This window comes from Heloderma suspectum, chromosome 3 (genome assembly GCF_057233095.1).
Source record: "Heloderma suspectum isolate Gila_16-S chromosome 3, 16-S_ref, whole genome shotgun sequence".
Lineage (NCBI taxonomy): Eukaryota > Metazoa > Chordata > Lepidosauria > Squamata > Helodermatidae > Heloderma > Heloderma suspectum.
In genome coordinates, this window is record NC_139460.1 from 91,465,693 (window position 1) to 91,488,902 (window position 23,210).

The 23,210-nt window shown below is 41.9% G+C and overlaps 1 protein-coding gene across 5 annotated transcripts in view; it reads left to right on the forward strand.

Moving 5' to 3' along the window:
• Positions 1-23,210, forward strand: part of UMODL1 (uromodulin like 1) — an 86,177-nt gene that overhangs the window by 21,853 nt on the left and 41,114 nt on the right. For 2 of the 5 annotated variants that reach the window (XM_084843792.1, XM_084843797.1), the window contains exons 1-8: positions 4,545-4,782; positions 12,837-12,998; positions 14,797-14,912; positions 16,574-16,766; positions 18,273-18,389; positions 20,387-20,641; positions 21,094-21,206; positions 22,744-22,963. In XM_084843792.1, coding sequence (XP_084699918.1) covers positions 4,605-4,782; positions 12,837-12,998; positions 14,797-14,912; positions 16,574-16,766; positions 18,273-18,389; positions 20,387-20,641; positions 21,094-21,206; positions 22,744-22,963 — 1,354 coding nt within the window. In that variant the 5' untranslated portion in view covers positions 4,545-4,604. Of the gene's footprint in view, positions 1-4,539; positions 4,783-12,836; positions 12,999-14,796; positions 14,913-16,573; positions 16,767-18,272; positions 18,390-20,386; positions 20,642-21,093; positions 21,207-22,743; positions 22,964-23,210 lie in introns of those variants that run through there. The other 3 variants (XM_084843793.1, XM_084843795.1, XM_084843794.1) reach the window with 3 other exon arrangements.

The window sequence follows — 23,210 nt, forward strand, 5'->3', positions numbered from 1 at the left end:
ACATTCAGTAGAAAGAAACCACTAACAATGTGTGAACACAGCAGGCAACACAAATTACGTATAGTATTTTTATACCTACTTTGATAACGTGGCAGCCAAGCACAACTGGAAGTGTGACACGTGAAACAAGTCCTGAGAGCAGCAATATTGTTAAAAGTAAATTTGATGCAAGTATTGGAGAGCTGCTAACTGTTCCTTGAGTCCCAAGCTACACTCACCTCAGTCTAAAAACAAATGGTTTACTAAAAGCAAAAGTAGTATGGTGGTATGCTCCAAATGTTTAAAAGAAAGAAAAAAATAACTGTAGATCAATGCACATGGAACAGCCTGCACATTGTTAAGGGGGAGTGCAGCCCTGTCTAAAACAGGCTGAACACCTACTCGAGGGCAGTATGTGTCCTCTTTTACAGAGGACAGTCCTCTATTTGAATGGCTGCCAGAGGACTGTCCTCTCTTTGAAGGTGTCCCCTATTTGAAGGGCTGGCCTGTCTAATTCCATGCTAAAGATAAAGAACCATAAGAGGGGAGAGCAGGGAGGGGCCTTGAAGTGGCCCACCCACACTTAGCACCTGGACAGCAGACTGAACAGGCAGGGTCATAGGTCACCTGGTCACAGTCTTCTGCACTATGGTGAGATGTACTGAATGTTTATTTAAGTTATAATAATTTCTAAATTTACATCTATACATATAAACTTGCTGTTGTTGTTGTTCAGTCGTGTCCGACTCTTCGTGACCCCATGGACCATAGCACGCCAGGCCTACCTGTCCTGTGCTTTCTCCCGGAGTGTGCTCAAGTTCATATTCATTGCATCGGTGATGCTATCTAGCCATCTCATCCTCTGTCGTCCCCTTCTCCTTTTGCCTTCAGTCTTTCCCAGCATCAGGGTCTTTTCCAGATAGTTTTCTCTTCGCATTAGGTGGCCAAAATATTTGAGCTTCAGCTTCAGTATCTGTCCTTCCAATGAGCACTCAGGGTTGATTTCCTTTAGGATGGACTGATTGGACCTCCTTGCAGTCCAGGGGACTCGTAAGAGTCTTCTCCAGCACCACAGTTCGAAAGCATCAATTCTTCAGCGCTCAGCCTTCCTTATAGTCCAGCTCTCACAGCCATACATTACTACTGGGAAAACCATAGCTTTGATTAGACGGACCTTTGTCGGCAAGGTGATGTCTCCGCTTCTTACTATGCTGTCTAGGTGTGCCATAGCTTTCCTCCCCAGGAGCAAGCGTCTTTTAATTTCATGGCTACAGTCACCGTCTGCGGTGATCTTGGAGCCCAAGAAAGTAAGATCTGTCACTGCTTCCATTTCTTCCCCTTCTATATGCCAGGAAGTGATGGGGCCAGATGCCATGATCTTTGTTTTTTTAATGTTGAGTTTCAAACCAGCTTTTGCACTCTCCTCTTTCACCCTCAACAAGAGGCTCTTTAGATCCTCTTCACTTTCTGCCATTAGGGTGGTATCGTCTGCATATCGGAGGTTGTTGATAATTCTCCCGGCAATCTTAATTCCGACCTGTGATTCATCCAACCCGGCGTTTCTCATGATGTACTCTGCATATAAGTTAAATAAGCAGGGTGACAATATGCAGCCTTGTCGTACTCCTTTCCCAATTTTGAACCCATCGGTTGTTCCATGTCTGGTTCTTACTGTTGCTTCTTGACCCTCGTACAGGTTTCTCAGGAGACAGGTAAGGTGGTCTGGTACTCCCATCACTTTAAGAATTTGCCAGAGTTTGTTGTGATCCACACAATCAAAGGCTTTAGTGTAGTCAATGAAGCAGAAATAGACGTTTTTCTGGAATTCTCTTGCTTTCTCCATGATCCAGCGAACGTTGGCGATTTGATCTCTAGTTCCTCTGCCTCTTCGAAACCCAGCTTGTACTTCCGGTAGTTCTCGGTTCGCATACTGCTGAAGCCTAGCTTGTATGATTTTGAGCATCACCTTGCCAGCATGTGAAATGAGCGCAATTGTGCGGTAGTTTGAACACTCTTTGGCGTTGCCCTTCTTTGGAATTGGAATGTAAACTGACCTTTTCCAGTCTTGTGGCCACTGTTGAGTGTTCCAGATTTGTTGGCATATTGAGTGCAGCACTTTAACAGCATCATTTTTTAGGATTTTAAATAGCTCAGCTGGAATGCTGTAATCTCCGCTAGCTTTGTTGTTACTAATGCTTCCTAAGGCCAACTTGACTTCACTCTCGAGGATGTCCGGCTCAAGTTCAGTGACCGCACTATCATGGCTATCAGGGACATTAAGATCTTTTCTGTATAGTTCTTCTGTGTACTCTTGCCACCTCTTCTTAATCTCATCTGCTTCTGTTAGGTCCCTGCCTTCTTTGTCCCTTATCATGCCCATCTTTGCACAAAACGTTCCCTTGAGATCTCCAATTTTCTTGAAGAGATCTCTAGTCTTTCCCATTCTGTTGTTTTCCTCGATTTCTTTACATTGTTCATTTAAGAAGGCCTTCTTGTCTCTCCTTGCTATTCTCTGGAACTCTGCATTCAGTTGGATATATCTTCCCCTTTCTCCCTTGCTTTTCGCTTCCCTTCTTTCCTCAGCTACTTGTAAAGCCTCATCAGACAGCCACTTGGCTTTCTTGCATTTCTTTTTCTTTGGGATGGATTTCGTTGCTGCCTCCTGAACAATGTTACGGACCTCCGTCCATAGTTCCTCAGGCACTCTGTCTATCAGGTCTAATCCCTGAAATCTATTCCTCACCTCCACTGTATATTCATAAGGGATATGATTTAGGTCATACCTGAAAGGTTTAGTGGTTTTCCCTACGTTCTTCAATTTAAGCTGAAATTTTGCAACAAGAAGCTCATGATCTGAGCCACGGTCAGCTCCAGGTCTTGTTTTTACTGACTGTATAGAGCTTCTCCATCTTTGACTGCAAAGGACATAATCAATCTGATTTCGATATTGACCATCTGGTGATGTCCCTGTGTAGAGTCATCTCTTGTGCTGTTGGAAAAGAGTGTTTGCTCGTATCAGTGTGTTCTCTTGGCAAAACTCTATTAGCCTTTGTCCTGCTTCATTTTGTACACCAAGGCCATGCTTGCCTGTTATCCCGGTGATTTCTTGATTTCCTACTTTAGCATTCCAATCCCCTATGATGAAGAGGACATCTTTTTTTGGTGTTAGTTCTAGAAGGTGTTGTAGGTCTTCATAGAACCCACCAACCTCAGCTTCTTCGGCATCAGTGGTTGGGGCATAGACTTGAATTACTGTGATGTTGAATGGTTTGCCTTGGATTCGTACTGAGATCATTCTATCGTTTTTAAGATTGTACCCCAGTACTGCTTTTCCCATCCTTTTGTTGACTATGAGTGCTACTCCATTTCTTCTAAGGGATTCTTGCCCACAGTAGTAGATATGATGGTCACCTGAATTAAATTCACCCATGCCTGTCCATTCGAGTTCGCTGATTCCCAAGATGTCGATGTTCAATCTTGCCATCTCATGTTTGACCACCTCCAGCTTACCTTGATTCATTGATCTGACATTCCAGGTTCCTAAACAATATTGTTCTTTACAGCATCGGATTTTCTTTTCACCACCAGACACATCCACAGCTGAGTGTCCTTTCAGCTTTGGCCTAGCCGCTTCACTCTTTCTGGCGCTACTTGGAAATACCCTCTGCTCTTCCCCAGTAATATATTGGACACCTTCCGACCTGAGGGTCTCATCTTCCGTCATCATCTCTTTTAGCCTTGTGATACGTTCCATGGGGTTTTCTTGGCAAGAATACTGGAGTGGGTTGCCATTTCCTTCTCCAGTGGACCACATTTTGTCAGAACTCTCTGCCATGACCTGTCCGTCTTGGGTGGCCCTGCATGGCATAGCTTATGGCTTCACTGAGTTACGCAAGCCCCTTCGCCACAACAAGGCAGTGATCCATGAAGGGGAACATATAAACTAGCATATGTAAATTCTGCGCAAATCGGTCTCCTCTTCTGTCCCCTTTTTTGGTGAAGTAGCTCCTCTTTTTGGTGATTCATAAACAGCCACCTGAAAGTAAAGGTGCAGAGCACCCAAAGCCAGACATGTTATTTTGGCACCTACTGAAAAAGTCCAGAAGCACCTCTCCCCCTCCCTAGCAGTAAAAATACAACAATAATAAGTGAAATAACTGACAACTTGCTGTTGTTTCATGGCACCCAAAGTCAGCTGCCTCAGCCAACTTCCTTATTTAAACTCATTTAAAACATTATTAAGAAACAGGAAAATAGTGCTGTTGTTTTTAATTAAATAGTCTTTGGCCATCTGCAGTTGTTCCCAAGTAGGATCTTTTATACCATACCTTCTTGCTTTTCTCTCCCCTTACTCTCCCTCCCTTTCTCTCTGAACATGTCCCCCCATCCACAAATGGGAATTGTGCAGCTGGTTGTGGTTCATGTATTTGTAGGTCCTGACCTACCAGCTGAAGACCAGTTCTCAAAGTTGCAATCTTGTGCTCGATTGTGACTGGGTGGGTGGATACCTGTGTGTCACTAATTCCTATCTAATAGATATCACTCCATCTTCCTTTCTAGAGAAAGGTCTCTCCTTGCTGGGCTACCATTTATGCAATTATAGTGTCGCCAGGCATGTGAACAAAATGGTTGCCTACCAAAAGTCATATGAGAAGCAAACACCATGTGGAGGATGGATTCCATGGAGGATTTGCACCAAAACCTTTTATAAAGAAGAGTACCATCCTGTTACAGTCCCGGAGAGTGTGAATCTGACGGATTGCTGTAATGGATATGAACAAGTGGGTCTCTATTGTTCCTTACGTAAGTATTCAACAAATAATGAAACAAATATATTTAGGCTCGAAACTGCAAAATCTCAATGCTAGAATACTTGCACTTATCACTTAGGCCACTTCACATACAACCTGGGCATGTAGGCTTTTAATGCAGTAAGGGTGCAATCCTATACTGGCTGGGACATGCTGGGAGTTGTAGGACTTTTTTCTGTCTAAATATGCATAAGATTGCACTGTAGGACACATAAGTGAGCCTTGGGCTTGTGCATCCTTGCCCTTTCATTCACATACGTAATGTGTAATGAGAATGGTACTTATGCACAGATGTCCTCTTTTATATTTCTAGGCCGCAGTTCTCTTTACAGTTTATACATGTCATTGGGGAGGGTGCTGTAGTCCAAGGCTTTTTCTTGCATGGATAACTACCACATGGATAATCTACATGTTTGGACCATGTCCATACTATTCTTAATGAAACCTGTGGATTTTAGCTACTTTGAGGGGCAAGGGTTCCAAGGTCAAATCAATGATTAAATTGTCACACTCACTGAACTCTTGTATTTCCTTCTAGTGTAGGTGAGGGGAACCTCTTTCAGCCTGAGGGCTGAATTCAATTTTGAAGAAGCTCTCAGGGGGTTACGCTCCAGTGATATGTGGGGCCAAAGGCAAAAGAAGTGGAGCTAAAATACAAAAACTCCCAGCATATTGTATCTACTCTTCCTGCCAGTAACTAAGCCTTGGGAGAAGAATTTCAACCTTTTAGACTGGAGAAAAACCATGCAAAAGCCATAAAACCACATAATGATTTGGTAGTCATAGAAAGGGGTGTGGGGCCAGGAAAATGGAGCATGGCCATCTGGAGAACCCCAGAGGATCAGACTTAGGAACCCAGGAGAGCCAGATTTGGCCTGCAGGCCTGAGGTTGCCCAACCCATTTGAGTGCATCTTGGAGGTATTCTGCTTAAGTTCAATGGACCTGCACAAAACTGCATCCCATTTCAATTGAAAAGTCTGTTTTGAGATGAAAAGGCTAATTTTAGCTGTTTTCAGATTTGGGTGTGTGTGTGTGACCATTTTACTACTATCTTCCAGTCATCATTCATTTTAAAAAAACCTTTAATCCTACCCCAAAGATGTGCTGCATTCCATAAAGAGAAAACTTCTATAAACTGGATAGAGCTCACTTTAGTTATCGTTCATACATACTAACTTGCAAGTCTGTAGACCCACATTTCCATTAGCCTGAATATAGAAGTGCTGTCACTCAATCCATCCTTCTGTCAAAATCATCTATTAAGAAAAGGAAATACAGTAATTATTTATATTTCATGAAAAATTAGCTCCTAAAGTGACAAAAGTGTGCTTCCATATGTTTTCTTACCACAAAACATCCATTAAGGAGGAAAAGATGGAATAGCTGCACAGTGCCTTTTGGTTGATAATGCTGTCTGGAAGCACCCAGAATAAAAGGTTTAAGAACTACTGCACATACACCTACAAAGCACTGGCTTTGGGCGCTCATGGCCTGCTGAATGTTGACCATACACGGGCAAAATCTTCTCTAGCTGCAGAAGAACTGCAGAAAATGTTGCTTGATTCGTAATACAGCTGAGCATTGAAAGCCTGCCAAAGTCATATTCTGAACTGTGTAATCATGAACTTCAGCAACATGAATTCCAAATGTGGACAGGAGCCTAGGGACAGGTTGCTCCAGGGTCTTGGCAGAGGAAAGGCTCTTCCTGCAGGTAGCTCAGAGTAGCTTCCCAAATTCTCCCCCATGTGGTCATGTTCAGGGTAGGGATGGATGGCTCTGTCAAGTTTGATTCTGCTGAGTTCCTTATTTTTCCAACATTAAGTTAATTACATCCTATTTCCACATTAGTTTGCAATTTTCCCCCCTAAATAGTCTGCACAAAGATTCACATGTAATTTTGTCTGCATTTCTGCTCATTTTTGTCTACACTTTTAAAAATTTTGGCATTTTCCCCAAGCAGTCCCACTAATTTGATGTATTTTTGTGCACTCTTTTCTCATTATGCATTTTTGTGCACGCATTCCTCCAGCCCCACAATTATATGCATTTTTACGCACATTCTTTGATTCGCAAAGAATCTTTGATCACAATATTCAGGATAGTGTGAATAACTGCATTCCATTTTGTGTATATGTTCAGAAAGTGCAAATTTGGTAAGTTTACATTAAAGTGTGAACCCAGCTAGTTTTTCACCCATCTCTAGTTCAGGGCTAGCCTTAGCTTCAGCAGCAGAAAAGCATCATTTGCCTCATTCGGATCATTCTCTAGACCTCAGAGCCTTAGTCACAGCTTCTGTGAATGGTAATGTACTGTCTAGACATAGTCTTGAATAAATTATGAAAAGAGGAAATTGACAACTAGTGGAATGAATTCACAATATGTCACAGTTGTTAATGTTCCCCTTGATGTTACTCAGAGTAGCTTTCCTTGGGTTCTAAGTGATTGGAGCTGAGAGATCTGTGGGGCTCTTCAGTGTGAGTTTTCCCTTGATACCATCTCTTCAGTTTTTACCCTTTGGAAGCTAGCATTTACTTCTGCCTGGATGGCAGACCAAGCACAACTTCACACTTTATGTGGCAGACAAGTTTACTGTTTGGCCACTGTGTGCCTCCCACCAGCACATCATAATTGTCTGAAGAGAGGGCATGCGCTTTGTTTAGGCTGTAGGCCAGCAGGCCACTATTTATTTTCTTCTAACTTTTTACAGTGCCTCATTTATTGGATGCTTGGTAAATGCTGCTGCTACCACTAATTCTACTTAACTAATTAATTAACACATGTGGGAATAGGGTGGACAATCATAGAATCATACGGTTGGAAGGGGCCTACAAGACCATCGAGTCCAACCCCCTGCTCAATGATTCCCAGGCAGTCTCCCATCCAAGTACTAACCAGGGCTGACCCTGCTTAGCTTACGAAATCAGGCACAGCCAGCCCGTTGCTTGATGTAGATTGGCTGTGGCTTTCCAGTATATATCCACTGAATAGATGGGATTCTTAGTTTTAAACATTACAGGTCGTCACCAGAAGACAATTGGGACAAGCAACAAACTCATCAGCCATGTAAAAGGTGTACCAGCCTTTAATGGCAGTTTTGGGAGGGTGGCTGTTATAGGAATATGAGTGATATTAATTTTATTTATCTCTCAGCACCCATCAGCTACTTTTGAATATTTACCCTGCCTTTGTTAGTCAACAACTAACACTCCACTCCGTAAGTCTGAAGATTTTCAGAACAGTTTACAGATTTAAATAGTTCTAAAATAAATCACAACACAATAATAAATATTTAAATATATGAAAGCAGCAGCACTGCCACCGTGACTGTTATAAACTCTTTGTCATTCCTTTCTCATTAGATCAGTTATGTGGGGGCATAAGAACTGTGTTCTTTTCTGCCACCCATGTGAATACATCAGGGAGAATTCTACTAACTGATGGAACCCATTCACTGGTTTCTATCTTTTGAAGGTTTGCTTGACACATGGCCTCGCTCTGAGAGTTGCTCCTATAATAATTATAGCTTGATAGACTTTGACAGGGACATGTTGGAGGTCTGTCTCTGTGTTTTGGCTCATGTAAAAATGATGACCCCAACATTCCAGATTAATGGTGACGATGGCTCTAAGCCAGCATTGTTACACACCCCAGTTGCTTACACTGGTTTTTCAGACCACATCTGTGACTTGTTAAAATGTTTATGCCCTCCTTTGAAAAAGAAAGAGCTGTCTTGAACACCAAAGTCAGTTAAGCTAAAGCTTGGATTCCTGCTGTGACAGGCTCATAAGCAAGATACTGGGTTTACAAAGTTCAAAAAACATGAATACCTCAAATCAAATCAACAACTGTACTCTTAGTAACAACTAATGCTAAATTGTCCAGTTGCTCAGGCAATCTCAAGAATATTTGTATGTGTTTATTTTATGCATGTATTTTGAAAAGCCCATTTATCCCATGAATCAAAGTCTGACTAGGTTACTATTTGAATATGCTTGGCCAATGCTCCAAGTCTTTCTGTCCTTTTGATTCATTTTTATTTCTAGCTCATATGCCACTTCTCTTGATTGTTTATTACATCCTTCGGAAAAGTAACTAAACATTTCGGTGCCATACAATTTCTTTTAAAGTAATAGTCATAATTATTACTAATTGATATAAATGATGCTATCAATACCAATACTTAATAATAACAACAACACCTGGCTTTGATAACACTCTACAAACTGAAATAATCAGTCCTGAAATGAAGGAAAATATTTGGCTGCTTAATCATCAATCTTCTTGAGTAAGCCTAATGGGTGAGGCTGGCATCTCCCTGATTATAAAACTGTAAGGTGTTGTTCTCTTATCTATATCGTCCAGATGTAGACAGGCTGGCTTTCATTTCCATCTGCTTAGCTGGCAGGTGAAGATTGCTTGAGTTTGTATTAGCGGAATAGTTTCTTGTTTACCAGAGGCCTTAATCAACTAATTTTTGCACTGTAGCTATTGGAACAGAACATTACTGACATGTGATGTTTCTGATCAAGTGAGACATTTTTAGTTGTCTAAGATCTAGTTGCCCTTCAGAATGAGGAGAACTTTGGAGGAGGTCCTCCATAGATGACCTAAGGAACAGGTATGCACATATGGGATGAGGTGTTCCATTGGGATACTGAGTTCCCAAGCTGTGTACAGCTTCATAGGTCAAAACCAGAACTTTGAATTGGTCTTGGAAAGGAACTAGAAGCCTGTGCAGATGAGCCAGGACCAGTGTAATATGTTCATTCCATCTGGTCTTGGTTAAAACTCTCACTGCCATATTTTGCACAAGCTGAAGTTTCTGAACCATCTTCAAAAGCAGCCCCATGTACAATGCATTATAGTAACCCAAAAGAGTGGTTTCCAGAGCATGGCACACTGCAGCCAGCTTATCCACAATCGGATAGGGTTTATAACTGGGATACAAGCCTAAGCTGTGCCACAGAGCCACTCAAACCTCTGACAGTGGTGGATCTAAGGGTATCCCCCAACCCCCCTAGACCTTCAGGGAGAGTGCAACCCCCTCCAAAATAGGTTGAAACCCCTCATCCAGACCAAGGACCACCCACTAGCAGTGCTTCTGTCTTGTTTGGATTGAGCCTCAGCCCTCGTCCAATCCATTATTATAGCCAACTTCCAGTCTAACACACCCACAGCCTCACCTGGCTGTGAGGGAGAAATAGAGATACATGTCATCAGTGTCCTGACAATGCACTCCAAATTCCTGAATGTCCTTGCTTAGCAGTTTCATATAGATGCTAAACAATATGGGGCATAAGTCAGAACCTTGCAGGACCCCAAATTAAAAATGCTACACAGCTGAGCAGAAATCCCCCAGCACCATCTTCTGGAAATGGCCCTATAAGTATGAGCGGAACCACCATCAAGCAGTCCCACGCACATCTAAGGGCCAAATTGAATATTCTGTCTAGCATGCATGGTGGAGTTATGCATGCTAGTTTTCTTTGGGTAGCATCCAAATTAGTCCTATGTAGAGTAGACCCATTACAATGAATGTCTAACCTAATTCCCACTCATTTCAGTGGCTCGACTCTACACAAGACTAACATGGATACTACCCTTTACCTCCATGTAAGTGCATAACAGCCCTGATTTTGCCCTAACTCAAACTGGGTTTCCAGAAAGATACCAAGTCTGATGGCATCAAAAGCCACTGATCAAGGGGAATCAACAAGATTGCACTCCCCTTGGCTCTAGAATCATAGAATAGTATTGGAAGGGGCCTACAAGGCCATCGAGTCCAACCCCCTGCTCAATGCAGGAATCCAAGTCAGAGCATCCCTGACAGATGGCTGTCCAGCCTCATCTTGAATGCCTCCAGCGTGGGAGAGCCCACCGCCTCCCTAGGTAATTGGTTCCATTGTCATATTGCTCTGACAGGAAGTTTTTCTTGATGTTCAGCTCTCTTGCAACAGAGGTCATCCCACAAGGCAATCAAAGCTGTTTTGGTGCCCAAACCAGGCCTAAATCCTGATTGAATCATTGTCATCCAGAAAGACTGGATCTCATCTGCCACCTCACACTCTTAACACCTTGCCCAAGAAAGGGACATTTGCCAGTCATCTATAATTATTAAGATCTTCCAGGTCCAATTAAGGTTTCTCCAAGAATGGTTGCATGGTTGCCTCCTTTAAGGAAGCTGGGTCCGGTCCCTCTTAAAGAGGAGCTGACTGTTTCCTGAACCCAGCCAGCTGTCCCCTCCTTGCCAGAAGTAATGCAACAAACTGCAAGGGTCAAGCAAACTTGTGGTTGACTGAGCCCTACCAAGCACCTTGTTCACATTCTCAGGCTCCACAAACAAAGCCATCCAACAGTATAGGATCAGACCAATGGAGGCTTGTGGTCCATTTTGGGGATAGGGTTTAGCACCTTGGATAGTTTCTTTAGCGTTCTGGCTGGTTCTGACTGAAACCCAAAATGGATACATAGCCCCACCGGAATTGGAGACACCAGCCTCCACTGGATCAGACAAATCTAGTTAAAGGTCTGTTCCTTGGCTCTATTTAAGTCTTTCTGAAGGAATGGAATCTAATATTTACAAGTGTGGGTGTGAGTAGTGGGAAAGGGGCAGAAGAATGGATTTGTAGTCACTGCCCAGTGTGAAGAATATGCCTGCACACCCTCACATATGCATGTAAATGGTATGCACATTTTCCCCTTGCTTACATATACATGTGCTGCACACATACATGCAACACACTCTGTGTTACACACCAGCACACATGGTTGTGTGTTAGAGAAGGGGACAAAGCCTTTTGCCCTCCCTTTCTCTTCAAATGCACACGTGCACATACATAGTTTGAAGAAGTGATGGGACAGAGAGAGGGAGGCACACACAACCCCTTCTCCTCTTTCTGGAGGAGAAAGCTATCAATGGCTACTAGTCCTGATGGCTATATGCTACCTCCAGCATCAGAGGCGGTATACCTCTGTACGCCAGTTGCTGGAGAACGCAGGCAAGAGGATGCTGTTGCAGTCATGTCCTGCTTGTGGGCTTCCCACAGGTATTTGGTTGGCTACTGTGTGATCAGAATCCTGGACTAGATGGACCCTTGCTCTGAGCCAGCAGGGCTCTTCTTACGTTCCTTTCTCAACCTCAGTATCCATTGTCCTCCTTCCCTTTACTTGTGTAATGGCTGGGGCAGAGGTGACAAAGAGGGTAAGGAAGGTTGGTAAACATCCCATGTAGCTGACCATTACCTCTGGGACAGGAATCTGCTGAATATTCTAAGTCAGAAGTAGGCAGTGTGGTGCCTGCAGTCACCAGTGCACCCCTGGGCACCTTTCATGGCACCTGCCAAAGTGCCCTGCCCCTCCCACTTAAAAAAGAAAGAAAGATGAACGCCTTTTCTTACTGGCAGCTGGGATTGCTATGAAAAAGATTTATGTTGCTGCTGAAAACTGTGGGTTCAAAGGAGTTGTTTAGTGTGTTGGGGTTCAGACCCCACCTCTGCCTTGTACTCAGTCTTTCGGGCAGGTTACTTGTCCTTTGCCACGTCTCCCTAGGCAGCCATTTTGTGGTGGTGCTGAGGACAGTTTCTAAAATTGTCAAATGAGCCCACAGCCCCAAAAGGTTGCCTAGCCCTGCTCTACATGTTCATCCTTTTCCTCCCTGTTTTTTGGTAAGAGCAGGAGGTGACTACTGCAGAAGAGATCCACATCCAGTGTGAGGATGATGCTGTGTATTGAATAAAATAGATTTAATGCAAACAGGCAGTGGCTAGGATCCCAAGACCCAGTGATGAGTTCCATGCCCCTAAGAGAGCTTTAAGCTTGTGTTTCTTCATCAGCAGCCCCCTTCCCCATGCTCCATAGAAAAACACCTTGAATCTGAGGGGACATCCAAAGGCATTTTGAGGTATGGCATGTGGGGGGCTGTTCAAATAAAAGAAGAATTTTTTAAAAATCCCCTTGGGCATACTCAAGCTGTTGGGGATACCCAAAGTAGCTCTTTGAATCCTGGCCAGAGGATGAAATTGTATTGTCAATGTCTTGTTCTGTAGCCCTCAACAGATCCAGTGAATTTGCCTCAAGACTTGGTGCCTGTCCAAAAAAGGAAGTGGAAGCATTAAATATTTCATGCAGATTTGATATGGATTGTCCGGAACATAAAAAATGCTGTGAGACAACTAAAGGAATGGGTTGTGTAACTCCTGTACCAGAAGGTATAGTACTGAACAGTGTTTGGTCCGGTTCACATGACGTGAGGGTGTCTGATAAGCCATGGTGGCTTGTTAACCACCCTGCACGTGCCGGTTGCGTGCTGGCCTGATTTACATAATTACCCTCGCTGGCATGGTTTCTTGTGTCATCCGAGGGTTAACAAACTACCAGAACCCATGGACTGTTGTAAGGCTGTGGGGTGGTTTGTTAACCACTCTAACAAGCCATCTTTGCTAGGTTCACATGACATGAAAAGACGCACTGGGGGGCTTAAATTGGCAATCTGGCACCCATGGGTGCCGCAACCCACCGTGGTGTAAATAAGCTATGGTGGGCTGCAGTGATCATGCAAACTAGGTCTTTTCCTCCTTCCAGTAGTCTGTAGTTGGATTTTTTGTGATGTAGGAGCCTTAGGGGACACAGGTTGGAGGGCAAGAGAGAATCAGTGCGGAACAACAGTCAGAACCTAAATACAGGTAGCTTAATATTTTAAAAAGTTATTTAACTCTATTCAATATGAATAACATAAATTTTAATTTTATATAAACCCAGTGCTTGTCAATCATCCCAGTGCCTTTGTACTCATTAGTGAGAACACTGGAAGGAGGAAGCAGAATTATTAGTTATTAAGCAGCTGGGTAGACCTGGGATGTCCAACACAGTGCCTATGAGCACCAATGTGCCCACAGACACCTTCCTTGGCACCTACCAGGTTCCCTGTCCCTCCTGATTTATATTTTATTTCTTAAGACTTTAAAAAATCATTTTTCTTTTACTGGGAGGCTGGCATGCTGCGAAGCAGAGAGCTGCTCTCTAGCATCATCTTTATTTCAGTTCAAAAGAGTGGGTTTGTGTTTTCAAGTTCAGACTCCACCTCTGCCTTGTACTTAGGTTCTTGGGGAAGTTACTTTTCTTTTAGTCTCACCAATTTGTCTTCTGGGAAATGAGTGTTTTGTGGCTGGTCATGCCCACCATGGCAGCCATTTTATGAGCAGGCAAGCCTCCAATGGCAGACATTTTGTTAGAGCACCCACAACATTCTCTCAGAATTCCAAAGGTGCCCACTGTCCCAAAATGGTTGGGGATCTTTAAGGTAGACTACTGCTTCCATGTTTTTCATTCCAGTGTTAAGTCTACTCATGTTCAAAGAAAGTATGGAGGAGTCGAGAACTGCACAAGCCACACCCCAACATCCCATCCCTCCCCCTCCATCCCTGACCTTCATGTGTTCAGTTGAACACACTTAGAAGCTTCTCTGTGGTCTGGAACCCTGTGTAATTAGGGTTCCAAATCATAGGAGGATTCTAAGCACATTCAGAAGAACCTGCTGGGAATCTTCCTTCAAACCTTTGCATGAAATGTCAGGAATGGAAGGGACAGGGACTTGTAGAATTAGCCCTGCTGTCCTGTTCACATGTTTGCAGCAAATGCCTGAAGAGGGCTTTGCATTTCCACAAGTAAAAGTGTCAGGCATTTCCTTTGAATTAGATGGAAATTGAGAGAAGAGGACTGAAATATCCTTGTGACTATGGCTCTGCACTCCAGCAAAAGCGGTCCATTCTCTGTCCATTGAAGTTTTCAATTCTGTAAACAGTTAACCTGGGAGTAACTAAATGGGACTTACTTCTAAGTCGACATGCATAGGATTGTGCTGTATAATGGTGAAACACCCCATCAAATGATATTTATAACAGTTGTCTGTAGAAGAACACAATGAGAGGTCTACTGTGGTAACTTGGGATCTTTCCATTCATTTCATGTCCAGGCTACAAATGAATTCTTTCTTCTCTTCAATTCTAGAGCAAACAGTGACAAAATATTGGTATAACGTGTCAGTCCTCGTGAAAATGGATTTCAATGAATTAAGCAGAGTGGATCCAAGACTTCTGAATCATTCACGCCTTTTGCACTCTATGGTATGAATAAATACAAGTGGGTACTTCTCCTGATAGGATTGTTTAAAGGTGTAGCAAAGCCTAAAGAGGTTCTCTGACCGCCACCTACTGGGCAAGGAGCGAATCACTAGAAAATGCACCTGTACCCTTTCTCTTTCACATACACGCGCTCATTATATATATTCCCTGTGACACTCAAACAGGCATATGTATTCACTCTTCCTCTCACCCAGATAAGTCCTCTTTCTTGTGAACATGCATAAGAAGAGGCATATACACACACTTCAAGACTTTCAAATACATACATTCTCTCATGCACACACACACACACACACCCCCCGTTGCACTTCTATATGAATTTTAATTTGGGCAGCCATGCGTCCTACTTTACAGAGGGTAGTCCTCTATTTGAAGGGCTGTCAGAGGACAGTCATCTATCTGAAGGCACCCTCTGTTCGAAGGGCTGTCCAGTCCGAATCCAGTTTAAAGATAAAGAACCATAAGAAGGGAGAGCAGGGGTCCTGAAGTGGCCCATCAGCACCTGGGTCAGCAGAGTGAACAGGTGCACAGGCCACAGCCTTCTATTTAAGGCAGCAATCCTCTGGCCCCTAGATAGAGTCTAAGGGCTATAGAACTGTTTAAATTTTCCCCTCCAAGGTCAGCACTCTGACCTCAGGAGGGGGACCTGGAGATCCCATCCCCCTCTCCCTCACAGCCAGCATGGAAAGAACCACACTAGCCGGCTTCCAAGGTCAGGAGCTCAAGCTCAGAGACGGGGAAAGGGGGTGTTCCAGTGGGTGGGAAGGGGGGGAAACTGGGGAGGCCAGGAAATGAGATAATCTGAGCCTCTGCCAGCCCCCTTCCCTCCCCCTCTGAAACACCTTTACTAGATGGGCAAAAACCTGTCTAGTAAAAAATGCAGAGCAGGAGGACAGGAAGTTGAAGATCACCTCTGCTGCTACTCCTGCCCTGCACAGGATGATCGTAAGCCTCCAAGTTCGGGGAGTTACAGTCATTGAGGGTGCAATCAGTATGAATCCTAAATTATAGTAACTATTTCTAAATCCGCAAGTATGCAAATAAAATATGCAAATTTAATGCAGATCCATGCCTTCTTTTACCCTCTTTTTTTGGTGATGCATTTCCTCTTTTTGGCAATTCTTCAGTGGCCACCATTATCTTGATCAAAAGCAAGGATAACTTTAGGAGGCAGAATGTGTGTTTGGCTTACCTTCGTCAAGAGTTTACTTTAGAATATTTTCAGAGCCAAGTTATTGGTAGCAAATATTTGGTGTGAAAAATGCTGAAATATAAAGTGGTACATTATAATTTGGCTGTCATGATTCCAGAGTCTCAAAAGGGCATTCAGATGAACCCGCTCATGTGTTTCAAATGCATGAGGTACTTGCAGGGCCATGCCGGCTAGCCTGGTCCCCAGCTGCCAGTGGGCTTGCTGCTTTGGTGAGTGTGTGAAGCGGCCCTAAGCATCCACCGATGTACATTCACAGAACACCTCCACATGAGGGGGAATTCTGGGCCAAGCTCGAGGCCTTTAATTATTAAATAATTTTCATTCAGTACATATACTCTTTCATTCTGTATGTTCAACATCAAAAGATTATTGTAAAACTTCACTTATATGCAATGATGTAACATATAAGAAGAGGCTCTTTTTTTTACAGGTTACTGGAGCATTATGGCCCTTAAATGTCTCAGTGTACCATATCAAGACTACTCAGGCAGAAACTTATACAGAGACATTGGCTTCTCAGGTCCTGATTGGGCTGCAACAGCTGGTTTCGCTGGGGAACATTACTTCTTTGTTGAAGGAGATCGTGATGCGAGTGTATGAAGTTATCGACGTAGTTGTGCAAGGTTGTTATTTCTCATCTAATGGCCTTTAGCACAGCTTTATAATAGAGTCAGTTAGACCATTATGAATATAACTTATAAGTTAGAAGTTTAGGAACCTCTGTGAGATACTTTATAAGCATGAGAAACTGGGATCGGCCATATGAAGAGGAATGTTCTAGCCCATTTAGGGTTGCTTTATATAAGAATACACTTGCTACATATAGGAAATGGGGACATATATAGGAAATTTGTCGTGTGATGAGCATATAACACCTGTTTCCCTGAAGTGTGAGATAGTTGCTCTTGGCTGCATGAAATAGACTTGGGAGTCAGATCTAGGCTTTATATTGACTGCAATAAATTCAAAGTGATCTCAGATTTAGTCCAGATTTACATTGTAATTCTGGGATCTGGCCTTCTATCTATTAAAATGTTAGAACCAAGAAGCTTGTAAAGTCCCTCTTCTAAATCTTATTTCAAAAGTTTTAAATGAATGTTCTTCTGCAGAATACTTTCTGCAGAGAAGAAATTTGTATTAACCTAGGTGTTCTCACAAGTCTACCTGTAAGAATGAATAGTCAGCTGGATACAAATTTTAACCGATTCACCAAATGTATAGTGTAGGGAAACATTGGTCAAATCAAATATGCTCTACTTTTCCATTTGTATTCTGCCCTTCTCACCATAACAAGCCTTTGAGGAGTCTCACACTGAAATTCCCTTAAACAAGATAACAACAAAAAAACAAAAACACAGACTTTATAAAATTCAAAAGTGCAGTGCAGATTAAAAAAAGCCTGTAACAAGCAGACCATCAGACCACTTTATCGCCCACAAAACTTTTGGGTGAGTGTGTTGGTGAAGAAGGCTTTAACAAAAGAAGAGACAAAAGACCCAGAGGCAGTGCAGATGTTACTGAGACTGGCCAAACCCTATAAATTCCCACTCACATGAGTGGTCTGCTGGCATAAGAGAAGAACAGATGGAAAATTGCAGGGGCTGCTTCTTTAATTAGAAAAGTAGCTAGATAGTGTTTTCTAATCACAGAAAATCATACATGTATAAATCACATTAATTTATACATGGAAGGGAATGGATAATCTTTTAAAATGAAAAGCGTACAACAGCTTTAAGGAACAAATACAAGAGAGTGGGTACTACCATGGAAAAGGCCCTGCTCTTTGTATTCATCAGTCTTGCTTTCAAAGACCAGGATGCTCAACATCCTAAATACCTGAGCTTATGGAAGGGTACATAAGGGAAGGATTACATCAAAGACAAATCAAATATATTTGTTAGCATTCATTACGACAGTTCTTTGAAGTAAAATAAACACTATCTGTAAGATAAAGAGTAACTTGAAAATAGGTAAATGTTAAGATAAGACAAATTATAAGAGATAAATGTAACACATCATTGTCTCAATATTCAACAAATAGTTAAAGGACTCCGTATTCAAGAGGGAAGTGCTAGGGATATTCAGTAGGCCTGTCCTCTTTTTTTCATGATTCTTTTTCTTTCTTGCAGCAGATTCTGAGCCAGGTTTACCAAACGTTCTGCTTAAAAATAGAAATTCTTCTGTTCTGGTGATGAATTCAACATCTGTATCACAAAAAATTGGCAGATCAGTAGATTCTGAGTGCTGTAAGTTACCTTTCTTTAAAAAAACTGTATAAAATTCTAAATCTACATTGTCTAAGGACAACTGTTTACACATGACAGTGTGAGGCATGGAGAGGAGCACTACACAGACAGAAAATAAGTCCAAAATGTTGCACTTGGAAGATGCCTGATAGCTCTGCTGGCTAAGCTATAATGTCTCCAATGGCATCTGGTGGTATGTACAAAGAATTCTGCCATCCATTGCAGAATTCTTTTTCACAGGTTGGTTTAATCCCATTTTCAAGATTTCACAGTTCAACCAGCAGCCCTGAAGGTTGATTCAAATATGCATGTGCATGACTTGATTTCTCATCAAATGATAACTCAGTACATGATGAGAGGAAGCTGAATGTGTGAATGTCTCCCTTGAAAATAATTATTTTATGAAGTGATGTGTGATGGCAAGTCATCGCTTGACGTTGGATGCACTTAACATGTATCTATGAATGAACCTCAAGAGTGTGGATGTTACAACTTATGAAGATGAATAAGAGAAGGATGACAAGTAATGGGGAAATGGTTAATAATAATTTAAGGGCCCAGACAGAGGGGTCCTAGTGCTAAGTAGCAGAAAGCATTGTGCAGATATTCTGTCTTTGTTTTTTCCTTAATGGATTCTCTGTGGCAAGAAACAGTGGGAAAACACAGGAGGGCTACAACTGGATAATGACATCATCTGGACCCCCCCCCCCCATTAAATTGTGAACAAGGCAGTGTGATTATAAGCCTCATCTGGAAGCACCCTAGGATGAATTGTGAAATAGTGAAATAGTGACCTTTGGAAGTTGTCTTATTGTGGTAGTCTCTGTGGTACAAGGTATGGGGAATGATTTTGATTGTAATCCATCAACTCAGTGGAGAGGTTTGATTTTTTGAGGCACAAAGTGTGTCAAAGAACAAACTGACCATACGAGGAAACAGCATTGCAATACTGAGGTATTTGGGGGCTGTGAGGTAATTGCAAAAAGTCACCCTATGTGAGTTGTTGTCTGAACCCACCTTCATTTCAACATATCAAACATGTCTATTCTGCCCTTCAGTAGAAATTTCCCAGGCAGTTTACATAAAAGAAAACAAATAATTAATAATTACTGAAATCGAACCAATACATTCAGTGTATAAGTGTACTTGGCCATTTTAAGGCAACAGACTAACACATAGTTCACTACTGTAGAAGTATTCAGCCACAAAAACTTTATGTCTTAAAACAAAATATCTTTGAAAAATGTTAGGTCTTTGACAATGAAATACTGAAGCTGATGTCTTTTATATATTTTTGGTGGCTGCCTGGAGAATTTTAATGGCTTCTGTTGTTGCTCATTCTGCTGTAGATTTAGTCATTTATTTTAGCTAATTGAATCGAGATTTACATTTGCAGGAATGAATAAACACAATAAGCTTCAGTACTTAACTTCTGTCAAGACATGGCAGGGGTTTTCCACAGTTCTGTGTACTACAGGATTATTTACATAACTCTATTGCTATGAATTTGGAATATAGGCAATACAGACATATAATTCATTACTTATTTTCATGAATTCCTAAGTGAATTCAATTCTGGTTGGGTTTGATCTTATTGTAACCTACTCAGAACCTCAGGGATTGGACATGCTAAAAGTACTGAATGAATGAACACGTGAATGAAGTAGGATGAGCATTATCTATGGTAAATCTAACATTGTCTAATGTCAAACGGCAGTGTTATAAATACTCCCTGAATTTGTATGCTTTTCTACTCTGAGCAGAAGTTTCAGTCCATTGCACACTTACCTATAAGTCAAGCCAGTTGAATACAATAAGACTTCTCTGAGTAAGCATACATAAGGTTATAGCTGATGGACTGTGTCCAGTGTTAGTCTAACTTAAATCCCATTCATTTCTATGGGTCTACTCTAACTAGGACGAACATTGGGTACAACCCTTTGGAGTGGACTGTGAAAGTTCTGTTTGTGGTAAGTCTCTCATGATTGCTCTTGCAGATCCTCCTGCTATTAGAAATCACAGGATCTTCAATGTTACTAGCAGCAGTTTTGAAGTGTCTTGGAGTGTAAATTCCATGCAGAACCGTTCATTCCAGGCAGAAGTGTACAAAGGCAAGGAACTCATTCAAGGAACGAAAACCACAGAAATGAAGCTAGATGCATCAAATCTGGAAGCAGGTGTCATGTACACAGTGAAAATCAGCTATGAAGATTGTGACAAAAATGTTTCCTCATACAGAAATGTGAAGACAGGTATCAATAATCTTAGAAATATTATTATTTCGATCCCCACTGCCAGCTCCCTTTAACAAGTGGCAGGAATCCATTTCCCTCCAATTATATTTCACCATGATTTGAAATGCAATCAACAGGTGAATGCAAACACCCCACATAAGGTTTTTGTGGCAGGCATGATTCTTATATCTCTTATCTTGAAAATTTCCTAATTTGGTAGTTCAGTTATGCTACTATATGTCTTGCCTGTCCCATATAGCTTGTTCTGATTCTGAATCAGGCCTTCAACTGTATTTTTTTTAATCACCTCTGCTTAATCCACTGTTTGATCTGATTGATTTGCCACATCATAATTTATAGTTCAATCTGTTACATTAATTTACACCTGGGCTTAGATATGTGAGTTTAAGAATCTGTCTGTCCTTGGATGAACCCCTTCCCCCTCACTCTCTTAAAATTGTGTCTTTTAGATGCTTTGATCTTCTCTTTAACACTGCGAATCTTGAACTATAACTTCACGGATCAGTTCCTCAACACCAGCAGTACAGAATATCATGCATTTTCCCATATTTTGATGGCTGAGGTAATGCTAAAATACTTACCCCTAGAGGGCCTGTCGGGCCAATCCCGACACGATGAAAATGCTATCCGCTATTTCTATTATGCTTCTAATCATCCTAATTGCATTATATGTAGTGATGTGTTTTACTTGTTTTATGATTGCAAAGTTCTGTTCTTCTCAATACTGTTTGAGTAATAATTATATATTTTTTGATACCACTTTGTTTTATTTAGACTGAGGGGTGTTTCAGTGACCACAACCCATCTAAATTAATTCTTGAAGCACAGAACACTCAGCTGGGATTTGTACATCTGTTGCTGTGTGGGGTCTGTCCATACAGCTGCTGTTTTCTCTTTTGGACAGGCGAATCACAGACACACCTGTTCAAAGAAGAGAAACAAGCTAGTCAAATGGAGCAGGGATGGTTTACCCGTCTCAATGCAACAGTTTCTTCTCATGCACAAAATTGTGTAAAATACCTTATTCGATAGCATATTAGCATGAAATGGTTTCAAAAAACAGCATTCACTTTGTTACCACCGTGACAGATGGGAGCTCAGACTTTGAAATAACAGGGCAGGAGGCACATAGCTCTTGTGTGTACAGGTTCCCACATACACTTCAGTGGAGGGTGACCTTTCTAGATCTGCTGCCTCCATTAAAATGACTGGGGAAACCCTTGTGGACAGTAGGATTGCTGTCCAGAAATTCTGCTGTCCCCCAGAAAGAACTGGCCTTAAAAGCAGCTTCATGTGTAGACATCAGCTGGTGAAACCTTCCACAGCATGGAGACAAAAATTCTCATATGCTAATGTTTGCATGTAAGAAGCTGTTAAAGGCACAGGAGCTCAAGCTGGCCAAAGGTTGACAACCCTAGTAGGCAGATAATATTTCTGTGCAAACTGTAGGCCCCATGATATGTAAAGATTGCTGTATCAGAGCACATGACCTGGGTAATGCAGAAGTGAACTTACATTATTATGAAGGAATTAAGGTGTGAATTGTGTGAGTAAGTAACTTTTGCTTTTTGCAGTAGGAAGTGAGATGTAAATTCTTCTTCGTCTTCATCATGATGACGATGACACTGATGATGTGACTCCTGTATCGTACAGAATTTTATTTAACTTGGTAGGGTAACTCTCTGGCACTGTTAAGGGCAATGCCAACTGTGGACTTCATATCCATGAAAAGTAGCGTACATTGTAATTACAACGAAAAAGGTTATCAGTTGGAAGATGTTAACTGGCCACTGTAGGGCGTTCATTACTAATTAATTAATTAATTATTAATTAATCCCATTCCTTCTAAATTGGTACATCTTCCATTGTGGGGCAAGTGAATGGCAATAGTGCAAGACCCAGATGAATTAACAAGTGGCAGGTAGCTTGAAGGCACGACCGAACTTTGCTCATGGGTGTGGGTGCACCATAGAAGCAATATTGCTTTGCTATTAACTCTGATTAGAGAATATGGTAAAGAAAGACGGTGCTGAGGAGAATAACATTCAGCGTTCATATACTTTGATGTTAAAATAGCAATTGTTCACTCATCTATTCAGATTAGAAATTCATTACCTTCAAATATGTCTGCATTATACAAAATGGGGAAGCTGAAAGTACAAATGGACTCTCTTAAAGCTGGTAGTATCATCGCGAGGCTTAAAATCATAATAGATGACTCAGAATTTCCAAAAGACATGTCTGCATTTGATCCAATGATGTCATCACTGCATAAAAGTTTAGTGTTACTCGTTGACTCAAACAGCTCTGCAGTGGAAGGTAGGCAATCTAATTTAATGTCTAGCTTGCATTACTAATTACAGACGAAAATAGTGTTACATCGGTATATCTAGTTGTCTTAAGACTTCCTCAAACTGGTGCCTTCCAGATGTTTTGTACTTCAATTCTGAGAATTCCTGACCATTGCCCATGCTGGCTAGGGCTGATGGCAGTTGTAGTCCGACATATCTGGAAGGCACCAGGGTGAGGAAGGCTGTCTTAAACTATGGTGTAAGAATACCTATCT